Below are 12,573 nucleotides of genomic sequence, written 5' to 3' on the forward strand. Positions count from 1 at the left end.
CATATATGTATTATATATGTTTCTTGATAAATGTTGTAAATGAATGTGTAATCATCAAATTCTATCACAAGAAAGTACTTAACAAACTGATGAATGGAAGTAACATATGAATGCCTCCCTTTCACATCTGAGCTTTTGTACAGAGCATATCCGGGGCCTTGAAGTATTCTCATTCTTTTCAACATGATAAATTTTCCCCATTTGTCAAATTTGAGAGAAATGTTGTTTCTCTCCAACCTTCCCCAGCCTTTCTCCAGGCAGAGATAAGTACTTCTAGTGCATTCTGCAGCTCCTGGGGCACAGCTCTGTTTCAGCACTTAGCACGTTCCTGTAAGCATTTGTTTACACATCTGTGCTGTCTTCTCTACTCAGAGAACAGCGTTTCAGGCAGGGAGAACAGCAGGTGAAAGCAGCCAGCTCTGACTGGGCTGGAAGACTGAGGGCGGTGAGTATCCTGGTGTGAGCAGGCTGCAGGATTAGGCAATCACCACCTTGGATGGTGAGGAGTTATTGGATAGACTCTGTCACCAGAACCTCTAGGGACAAATAAACCCTTTCTGATGGCTGTTCGAGGAGAGTTTTACAAGCATCACTTCCTAAGTTCTCTGTCTCTGTATTTTTTCCTAGAGATCAGCTACGTATTCTCAGGGTGCTTCCTCAGTCACCCTTCTCCCGCTTTACCCAGGCAAACTCCTCACCCTTCCCAAACACAGTGAACTCTCACAGTAGTGTGTTGCCAAAAAGCGGTGTGGGAGGCTCTGGGAAGATAAACAAAAAGACAGTTTAAAATATTGCTGAAAATATTGAAGAAGTGAATGACCAACCACTCAGGTGGTTCCCAATGATTTGCTTTTAACCAAATTAGTTATTAGATGTAAGTTCCTGAAAAATAATTTTGGTAATAAATACTGATTTTTGGCATATAATTTAAGAAGAATTTGATTAAATATAGGAGGAATGATCTTACAATTAATAAGAACTGAATATAAAGACACTCCTTCCATTGCTACCTGGACATATATAAAATCAAGAAATCCAAATTTACATACAGGAAAAATGGGAGTGGATGTGATTGTGCCTCAATCTAGGTAATAATAATAGTAATCACAGGTATATATTTTTTCCTTGCAGTGAGGGAAAATCACATTAATATCTTTATGAAGAGAATTTCTGATTATACTTTCTACTTTTAATAACTAATGAAATATTTTGATTAATTATATACTAATATAAATTGTAAACTCCAATAATGTAAGTTGTACCAATATTAATATACTCAATATATAAGAAAAATTTTAGGTCGTCCAAGAAATTTTTTAATTTCAGTTTCAAAATACATTTTTTTTTTTGCAGAAAAAAGTGAATAATTAATACTCTCTAAGCCATACCAATATATTTCTTTGGGATAAAATTGTTATGAGAAAGGTAGAATGCACATGCAAGGTTAAATGATCATTCATTGTTTTATAAACACACGTGTATACACACACAAGCACAGGAATGTATGTCTGTGTCATAGATGAAACCACTAATATATTTGCGAATCATTGAATACATTAAAATATTTATGAGTGAAGAAATAGTTTTGCTTTCAAATGTTTATATTTAAACAACTTAGAGTTTTATGATTTGAAAAAGTAGATGCCAGCCTTTAAATATATAAGCCTATAGATATTTTTTCAAAATTTGATGACACAGACAACTTGATCCCTTCTGGGACCACTGTCAACACTGAGAAACGGGATCAGCTTCACACCACCCTTCAAGTCCCTCAGACTCCCAGAATTCAGGGCTCTGTTGAAAGAATTGGAAGACTCTTACTTTGCCTTTGCAGAAGTTGCCCTTCCAGCTGGAAATGCCTGCCTTGACCTTTTCTGTTTTGGACGCCCGTTCCATCTCTTACGGCCTAACTTCAGTTCTATTTTTTAATGAAGCCATTTTCACAGTGCAACCCACTGGGACTTTACTTTTTTTCTGGTTTTTATTGCACCGTAAGTTTAACATATGATTACATATCATTTTACACTACCCTCTAATGTAGCATGTGAGTTTCAACTTTACCTGGAATGCAATACTATCGTCTCCTTGAGGGTAGGAATCAGGAATCATGCCAGAGACGCTTACGAGATTCCTACAAGATCTCAATATCCGGAAATTACCCCCAAAACAATCTGTACGAAAGGAGGTATCTCCCTCTAGTGACGCAAGTGGTATGAAGACAGTACATTTGGAATCAAGACTGGTTCTCAAAACGTGGCTCTACCAAGTCAAGAGAGATACTGTCTGTACTAAGGCCCAGTTTCAGCTGTCCCTTTCCCCGTACTTTCCATAGAGTTAAGGGAAATGGAGGCACTACGTGGAATATGAGGTACGATGGAAAACTATGATAATGTTGAAATTCTTAAAAAGTTTATTACAATTAAAGAAATATCGCATGGATCTTTCTTAAAATAATCTCCATTTTGAACACACGCATGCTGTCTCTTGCCACTTTCTTGAGTAGTTCTGGAAGTCCTCTTTTGTGTCTTTAGTTGCACGCTTGTGGCAGCCTCTATGTCCTGAATCAATTCATGGACGTTGCTCTCATGGTCATTTTGACTTTGGGGACGAGCCGGAAGTTGTGTGGTGCCAGATCTATGAAGACACATGGTGATGTTTTTCCGAAACTGCCTTGCCTTTGGCTGATATCACCCTGGTCCCACCCTCTCCACCCCCGACCTTTGGTGCCAGGGATCGAAGTATCTTGCCCTTACTTGCCAGGCAGGTGCCCTCACCACTGAGCTAAATCCTCGGCTTCACCCTAGTTTTTAAGCATACCTCCTCATGACACAAACACGAGGATTTCCAGAACTGCTTCGCAAAGTGGAAAGAACGACGAAATAATTCTGAAGAGAAAGGGAGCATTTTGAGGGGAATTAGTGACTGTAATACATGTTTTTATTTAAATATTCGCCCTGTATTTTAACTACAGCTCATAATTAGGCTCAACATCACTAAAATATACCCGTAAAGTAGCTGTAAAACAGTCCTTTCGTTCTCCTGGGTTATGTTTTGGGAGTTACGCAGAATACGATACCTAATTTTGACTCAGAAACAAAATTCTTTGGTGACTAAAGTGTCCCTAGGGAAGGGGAACTGCTACATATTTTCTAAGGAAGACGTGATTTAAGATAATTTCTAATGAATCACCCAGAAAACTTATTTGGTCTACTACAGCTGCCAATCATTCTCACACCAGTGCCATCAGGGTGGGCCTGGGAAAGGCAAGGAATGCTCCCCCTAGGTCTGTAATAACCAGTTACAGGACTGCACACTGGTGACTGAAGTCAGGCAGGTGAAACTTACTGTGCTTACTCAGCAAAGACTTGGGCAAAACTATATTAAGAGATTAAAAATCTTCTTGACATAAATTATCAGATGGAGACAATTACTACCCTCTGCAACAATGACCTATCCCAAAGTTGAGGGCTTCTGTTCTTCTGCTCTGACACCCTGCCGGTGCTGTAATTTACTTGTTTGATTTTTTAAATTTACAGTATCTTATCCATTGGGTTTTAAGTTTTGTGATGCACTTTAACAGATCTTTTATTATAATTATTTTCTAGCCTAATGATTGACACATTTAGATAAGCAATGAATATTAATAATGAATGAACATATGAACATAATCATATGCTCATATAAGGTTATTATATCAGCTTATTGCTTTAACTCTAAAAACTCAATTACTCATCTCTAAGATGTGTTGTTTATTAATTTAAAACAGTGCCAAATTTTCTTGCCTGTGAAGGAGTAAATCACATTCAGTGCAAATTAACTAAAATCTGAAGGCCAAATTATGTTTTAACATGTAAAGGCAATTATAAAATTAAATACTACTAGCTAGGTATGATGGGTACATGCTTGTAATCCCAGAACTCAGGAGGCTGAAACAGGAGGATTGCCATGAATTTGAAGCCAGCCTGAGGTACACTGTGAGTACAAGCCCAGCCTGAATTACAGAGCAAGACTCTGTCTCAAAAAAAAAACAAAAACCTATTATATTTATAGAAAAGTTTATACAACTAAATAAAATCAGTATTTTATTAGAGTCATGTTGTTACTAATTAGAGATTTCTACATTTTCTTTTAGTAATATAATTAATTAAAGGATATCAATCTTTAGATAATTTAATAAAGTAAAAATAGATTTCTGAAGGTAGATATCTAACTTGATACTTTGTTCTCCTATTTACTTATTATGACTTGAATTTAAGTCTATTATTTGTTAGTATATAATTACTTCCTGAACTATTTCCTTACGCTCTTTCAAAAACCTAACATTCTGGCCACTGAAGTATTTAGTAAATATTCACTTATTTTTGAATGAATATTCATTGTATACCGTATATATCAGATACTAGGATCAATACTGTCCCACACAGCCTTACATACAAATAATAATGATCATAATAATAATAATAATAATAATAATAATAATAATAATGGCTGTCATAGTGTGTAAGTGAACATGAACTGTCTTGCAATTTCTAAGTCAAGGACCTCCATATTTTCATAATAGCAAAATCAAAAAAATTTTGTAGTGTGACTGAATCTTCAATTTTATGAAAACAGTGACCAAGGTGTGAAGAGATGATTTGCTGGGAGTTACGCAGCTACTTAGTGCCTTGCCTCTGATTTTTTAGGAGCTCCTGCCTCTTAACAACCTACCCCCACACCCCTCACCGACCCTTACTCTACTCAGCTCAGTCTTTCTTTCATTTGCTATCAGAGCTACTTCTCTTCAACTGTTCCCCACCTATTCATCCCACAAACACTTCTGCTGCTGTGTCCTAGGCGGCTCGCCATTCCATTCTCTTCCCCCTATCTGCTCACACCCTGTTGGCTAGTGTAAAGTCCCTGTTCCTTAGGTAGGTTAGAAATCTCCAGGTTATCTTTATCTCCTGCCCTTCACTCTTCACGTTCAGTGAGCAGATGGATTCTGTCGATGCTAACTGCTGGGTGGCAGTGGAATCCACATGTGGCTGTTGATGCCTTTACTGCTCCCTGTGCTGTGGCCCAGTGTCCCGCCTGGGCTGTGGTGCGAGCTCAGACTGCTCTCACGGCCCTGGGCTGTGCGCCTTGTTCTGTGCTACTGCTGGAATGAGAAACTGTGGCAGAAAAATGAGGAAGAGGAAAAAGAATTGTGTCACTTTGTGCTTAAACGGCACAAGGAAGTAATACAAAATATAATTTACTATTTCTCAGAGGAAAATATTTTTAAAAATAAAAGGAAGCAAGAAAATACCTTATCTAGAAATTGAGAGCCTTTCTCGGTGTGGCCGTGATACAGGATATGAAAATATTCTATCTCCCAACCTGTTAGATGTTTGATATGCTAAGTTAGTGTTCTCTAAAAATTGAAGAATGAATTCTAAGAACAACTGCAGGTAAGAGTAGGGATATATTTATGGAGAGGGTATTTCCTGGGAGGCAGGAGGAGACCTGAATGGTTATCCGGAGACCCCACTTTTCAGTGAAGTTTTATAGAGCAAAACCCATGTGGGTACAACGTGGGTTACAGCTATGATTAACCAATAAGGTTACAAGTATAGCTGCTTAGGTAACAGTGGTCCAATGGGGAAACAAGTCACATAACAAGTGTGCATAGAAAGAATACAGATTCTCCTAGGAATGTCCAGAGGTCTTGGACACCCATCCAGGTGACTGGTGCCTATCTAGATTTCACTAGGCCCAGTTTTTGTCTTTTGAGGAAGGATGCAAGCCTGGTCATCTTGTCTTTATCTTGAGTCCTGGTTCCTAACAGATATGTTTCTGGCTACAGCTGTGATGCGTTTCACATTTGTCCTGACTCTCTCAAGGGCCTACCCCTATCTGACAGCCTGTAATAGTTTTATCTAACTTAGCTGCCTGGAATAGACTCATCAGACTGCTCTCAGTCTCTCTGTCCCTATCCTCCGTTCTGGGGCACCTCTGCATCCTCTATGCATAGACTCTTTCCTGTCCTTTCACACTTCCAGGCTCTGGCACGTAATTGCTCTTCTTCCTGCAGGATATTTCTCCAGCTCTGAGCACCAGGGCTTCCTTCTCTGAGACTCCAGTCCAGGATGGCACCACTGTAGCATTTACCCACCCAAAGCATTGTGTTACTTGCACATCTGCAGTCCCTTCAGACATCTAGCCTTCTGCCTCTTAGTCATCACTGCACTTCTAGTGTCACAACAACGCCTGGAAACACGAGGTTCTCAAAGGGTGTTTGTTGAGTAAATGAATCACTCTCTGGGGAAAGACAGAGACATACCTGAATAATATTGTTAAAGTGGATTGTTGCAAAACAGAGGTATAAACAAAGATCAAGGGAGCACAGGAGCCTTTCACCTACCTTGTTAGCAATCTTCGCCTGTGAACTGTTCAGATGCTGACATCTGCTAGCTGGTGGGCCGAGGCAGCCCTCTGCATGATTCTACCAAGACTGGTCAGTTTGAGCTTGTGGAACCCATTTTGACTGTAATAACTGGGAAAAGGAAAACTAAAAGAGACATGTATTACAATGACTCACTCTGGAATTTCTTTTTCTTTTGTAGAAAATTTAGTGCAGTAGCTGCCTTATTTGGGCAAGGTAGATTTTTAGGGCTTTTATTTCGTCCTACTACAAGCCACATGCCATTTTCTACCCTGTGTTTTCTTCCATAGGTAAATATATTTTGAATGGAGTTTCCCGGGGAGCCCACTATTCTTGCCTGTCTTAGCTTTTAGAGCTCTCTGTTGGCCTCAGATACTCTGTATGGTATTTGTGGAGGAGCATGTAGCACATCACTTTTGTCCAGTCCCCCGCCGCCCTGCACTGTGCTATACTTTTCTACTTTCTCTTCTTACAGGGATTGTTTCCATTACCACCCTCACTGTGCTGGCCTATGAACGTTATATTCGTGTGGTCCATGCCAGAGTGATCAATTTTTCCTGGGCCTGGAGGGCCATTACCTACATCTGGCTCTACTCGCTTGCATGGGCAGGAGCACCTCTCCTGGGCTGGAACAGGTACATCCTGGACGTCCACGGACTAGGCTGCACTGTGGATTGGAAGTCCAAGGATGCCAACGATTCCTCCTTTGTGCTCTTCTTGTTTCTTGGCTGCCTGGTGGTACCCATGGGTGTCGTAGCCCACTGCTATGGCCATATTCTGTACTCCATTCGAATGGTGAGTTGAAGGCTGCAGATGCCCCTCCCCGAAAACATGTCCAAATTCATTGTGGAAAGAATAAGCTCTTCCTATGTGATCAGTGGTTGCCCAGAAATGCAACAACTCTAGAGGTCTTCCTATCATGGCATTTTTCACTATGACTCACTCCCCGAAAGGATCAATGAGGAGTAACACTTTTCTGTACATCACTTTCTAAACCAAAAGAATGAAGGGAAGGACTTCTGGATAAACACAGTCAAGACAAGCATCAAAATTCCCACATTGTCAGCACTCTCAAAATTCAAGAACTCTGAAAAAGGGAATTGCACACTTCCCATAATTTTATCCACATCAGATCACATGCCAAGAGAATAGTACAGACGTTTTGTCTGGAAATCACACTTTAGTCATAAGGGACTAGAACTGACCACAAACAGATGTCATGTTGGGAGCCAGCAAGAAAGATGTTTGAGCTGACCAACAGAGGGCAGGGCACCTCCACCTGTCTCTAGCTTCAGCCATGCATGGTTTTCTAATTCACTGCTTCTTCCACCCCCTCAGCCCACTGCGTTCACTTGGACACTTTTGTCTTCACTCTGTCAAATCCCTCAAGCTTTCACTTTTTGTTTTAAGCCAAACTTAGTCCCATGGATCACTCTAAACCCATTATCCTCAGTTTCTCTGTTCATAACTTTTTACTCACAGCCATTTTGTTGAAGGAAAAAAAACCTTTGGACCAACCCAGCTGTTATCTTCATGCCGCTAGTCAAAAGGCAAAGAAGAGATGGAAGGAAAGTCGCATGGGTCCAGACTCAGCTGTCCTCTCAGCTCTATCTAGTAATCCTTCTATTCCTATAGGGTCCACTGTCTCACGCTATGACTATTAACAATCCTCAGTATTCATTTTAATCTCTTGTTCTACTCTCCTTCCTTCTTATCAAATAAACATGTTTCTTTGTTGGACAAATAAGGCTATTATCAGGGACTTCCTCACCTTCTTGCCTCCTTTTATATAAACTTCTGTTCCACGCTGTTTCTTAAATTCCTTTCTGCAGTTATGGGGCAACGGAGAAGTGTCCAGGACCAAGCTAGTTCCATATTCTGATCTCCCTGCCTGTTTTCTGCTCCGGGGACCTCTCTCAGCTGTAATTTTCTTTTTCACTGATATCTTCAGTCTTTTCCTTCCCTTACTATCTTTTTTCCTTTACCATATAACTATGCTAATTTAAAACAAAAGCAAAATCTACTCTCTGCTCCCTGCAGCTATTCTTTCCCTCCTTGTCACTGCTAACTCAAAGAATCACTGCTGGCTTTTTGGTACCATATTGTCACCCAATAAGCATTCCTTTAACCAACATTTGTCAAGCATCTAAAATGTATCACTTACTTAATGTTATGGCCAGAATGTTTTGTCCCTCCCAAATTCACATGTTGAAGCACTGAACTCCAGTGTGACGTATTTGGAGGTAGGGCCATTGGGTAGTAATTAGGGTTAGATAAGGTCATAAGAGATGTGATGGGATTTGTGTCCTTATCAGAAGAGACACCGGTCTGCCTGCACTCCTCCCCCACCCCAGTCCCTATGTACATGAAGAAGAGGTCATGTGAGCAGATAGTGAGTTGGACACTCATAAGCCAAGAGAAGAGAATTCGGAATGAAGCCTACCTTGCCAAAACCTTGATTCTGGGCTTCCCAGCTTTCAGAACTGTGAGGAATAGATTTCAGTTGTAGTCCCAGGAGTTAGTAGTTGAGTAACTTCATGTAGCATTTATACCTTAACTCACTACAAATAGGTGCCTTCTTGTCTACGGTACTCCTACTCACTTAAGGTCTGAGTAATCTCCCAAATGTTAGATGCAATGGACACTGTATGCCAACTTCTGTTTTCTTATATAATCTTCTCCTCCCATCGATTCAAGGACCCTTCTTTATTCTCTCTGGCCCCATCTTCTTTTTTTTTGCTTTTTTGTTTTTTTTTTTGAGACAGGGTCTCCCTACATAGTTGAGACTGACCTGCAACTCACTATGTAGCCCAGGCTGGTCTCGAACTCACAGCGATCCTCCTGCCTCTGCCTCCTGAGTGCTGGGACTACAGGCGTGCACCACCACGCCCGGCTGGCCCCATCTTCTTATGTCTCCTTCAAGGACTTCTTTTGCTTGGGCCTTCCCAGCATTCCTTGCTGAGTTGTCATTTCTTGCTACACATTGGCCTTGGGTGAACTCATATAGGATGTATGATTGAAATATATGATTAGTATTTATATAAAAATAATTCATTACAGTAAAAGATATTGCCCAGGAATCTTCCAAAAAATGCTGTCACTCACTGTGAACGCACTTATACCATCGTTCTCGTCACTTTCTGAAGCAGTCCTGGAAGTCTTCTTTCATATCTTTACGACGTATGGTAAAAAAATATGATGAATGCCGCTGCTGAGTGCCATCCAGTGGAAAAGCAGGCTTGTAAAAACATGAAGTTGTGTCCTCATCCGTCTTATTGTCTGAATCTGGCACTGTATGACCTCTGGTAGTTCTCCAAAGTCAAATGACTATGAAAGGCAAAAGTTTCAAATTGATTCAGGATTTTGAGGCTGCCGTGATAACCTAACTAAGGTCGTGAGAGAAGACTTCCGGGACTGCTTCAGAAAGGGGCAAGAATAATGGGATAAGTGTGTTTGAGGGGAGGGGGAGGATTTTTGAGGGGAGTTCTTGGCAATGTGTCTTTTACTGTAATAAATTATTTTCATTTAGACATTTACCGTGTGCTTGTGTCACACTTCATAGTGCCGAGATTTCTCTCTTCTAACCAGAATTTGATGACTTTGAAATTTCTGTTTTCAATCCAGGTCTTTCTTTTCACCTCAGATGCTCATGGTCAATTGCCTGCTGACTGCTTCCACGTAGAGGGTTCACAGACTCATCAGATTCAGCACATGTGAAGGTTAATCTGTTATCACTCTGTTCCCCAAATTCACTACTTCTCTATTCCCTTTTTATGGGATGGCCAGAATTTTTTACTACATAAGCCAGAAATCAGGGAGTCATCTCTGACTATTCTGCATCCATATCTTCCCCACATGCAACCAATGACCAATTTTTATTTATTCACCATAAAGAGTTTTCCATAATATCCATTTTTCCATTGCCTCCCCACACCGACTTAATTCAAAAGGACCTCAGTCTCCTTCCTTTATTTTTCCTTTCCTCTAATCCGTTCTTTACTCACTGCCACCCGAATAATTGTTCTCAAATGCTACCTTCACCTTTGAAATAGAGCTCCTGTGTGTGGCTAGCAGATCCTGTGTAGCATCTCTGGTCTACTTGTCCTGCCTTGTTGCTTGACATTCCTCTTTTTGCCACCTCCATTTCTAGCTAACTGCAACCTTTCTTGTGTCCAGAACATGACATGCGGCACTTTCAGCCTTTGGCCTTAGCATGCTTCCTTCCTTGGCAACATTCTGTCTCTCTTCCTTGCTCGGCTAACTACTCGTCTCAGGTGGCTGAGACCAAAATTTTCTTTCTCTACCCAGTCTTGAGGACGTTTCTCCACTTGTGTGCTCTCATATTCTCCTGCCCCTCCATTACCACCAGCATCACCCAGTGGAAGCAATTTTGTATTTCTCACTCTCACCAAAGTGCGAATTCCTCAAAGCAAAGACTGTGTCTTACTTTTTGTCTCCCTGTAGCAGGAATAGTCCCTGGATATAGTAGTTTTGGAATGAGTAACAAGCAGAAGACACAGAAAAGGGAAGACAGGTGTTTGTTAAAATGTAAAGAAACCCAAAAGTTTAGACTGGGCTATTACTTCAACTAATTTGATGCAAGCACTTTGCCTCTATTTCTTTATTCAGAGAGAGGTGACTCATAACACCACTGGAGACATAGCTTGAGAATGAGGGCTAACCATGAAAATCTGCATGTGTCTGGATCAATGAGCACTAGGCCTAGCCATTAATATAAGAAGATAGCGCTTCTAGAGGTAATTCTGGTGAATTTATCTTAAGTGGTTTATTCTTTGGGATAACTTTGACATATGCTTTTGCTTCATCCAGAGCAATTTTGAAAAATAGCCTCAAGTTATTGAATAAAGAAAGTGATACATGAAGTAGAGCTCCTTTTTGGGAGGAAAGTTTTGAGCAGAGTGAAGGAGTTGTTATGAAACAAAAAGCTAAAGAGATATAAAAAATAACCATAGATACTTCACATATACAAACCCCAATAATCTGAGACATTAGACGGGATCTTCTCCAAAAAGAAGCTGGAGAAGAATAGACTGACATTTGCTTAAATTACCTTCCTTAGCATGCGTATAATTCCAATATGATAAGTGAGCACTGTGCTTTGATGAATGAAGAGATGCTGGTGACCAACTTGCCCAGAAAACAGTACAGAAAATACTGTTGGGTTCTAGACAGTGGGGGCTTGAAGGGCAGATGATAATTGAGATGTGGTTATATACTAGTTGGTTAAAATTCTGAAGAATCAAAAATGATAATTCTAAATATCCCATGGAAACATAAAAGTACATAAATGTGTGCATATATATATATATGTGTATATATATATATATGTTAGTTTCAAGTAGAGTTCAAATATAAATATTTAATTTCAAAAACAACTGCATGAAAGAACCCAGCTTCCATTAAATCTAATGGGATATTTGTTTTAACTTTCATCATTCCATCTTTACTCTTAGAGAAGAGACCTGGTCATTGTCATACTGGAACAAAGCAGTAAGTTGGAATATGAATGCAAATCTTGGTTCTGAATTAGAGCTTTTACCAGAACCCATACCTTTAAAAAACTAAATGGAGGCCTCGTGCCCCCAAAATGATGTCCTGAAAAGAGAATAATATCCTATAACAATAAATAAAATAATTTTTAAAAAATAGAATTGTGCGCATGGATAGTAAAACAAGAGATTTAATACCCATTCTGCTTATACATGTTCTCTCTACTCTTAAGAAAGTCAAACTTTAAACTTTTCATATTTCCTCTGTTGTTTTTAATCTGAATATATGATTTTTTTAATGGTTAAAAATATATATATATTTACATATACTTGCGGTTTTTATTTTTTATTTAAATTTTATTGAGTTTATTGGTACATTTTAGGGATACAGTACAGTTACATTCATTGTTGGGATCATGTACCTTTACATGGCAAGTCTTGATTCTCATTTTTTCCCCTTACCTCTGCCCTCCCTTCACCCCCTCCTCCCCTCCCCATCTACAAACACTTTATTTTCATCTTTTCATTCTCTCACATTTTTTTCTTTTCCCTTTTTGTTCTTCCCCTACGTATCACACCTTCCCTACACCTTTAGCTCCTTTCCTCCCATTTCTAAATGTCAGTAATCTTATTAGAATCTTATGCATTGTTGCAGAATAT

At 39.7% G+C, this 12,573-nt stretch overlaps 1 protein-coding gene across 1 annotated transcript in view; it reads left to right on the top strand.

Annotated features, from left to right (window-relative positions):
• Opn3 (opsin 3) overlaps nt 1-12,573 on the top strand; it is a 43,537-nt gene that overhangs the window by 25,110 nt on the left and 5,854 nt on the right. The window contains exon 3 of the mRNA XM_033761960.1: nt 6,879-7,198. Within this exon, the coding sequence (XP_033617851.1) occupies nt 6,879-7,198 (320 nt within the window). The remainder of the gene's footprint in view (nt 1-6,878; nt 7,199-12,573) is intronic.

The sequence above is a fragment of the Fukomys damarensis genome, unplaced genomic scaffold (assembly GCF_012274545.1).
Source record: "Fukomys damarensis isolate Sample0158 unplaced genomic scaffold, DMR_v1.0_HiC HiC_scaffold_11, whole genome shotgun sequence".
Lineage (NCBI taxonomy): Eukaryota > Metazoa > Chordata > Mammalia > Rodentia > Bathyergidae > Fukomys > Fukomys damarensis.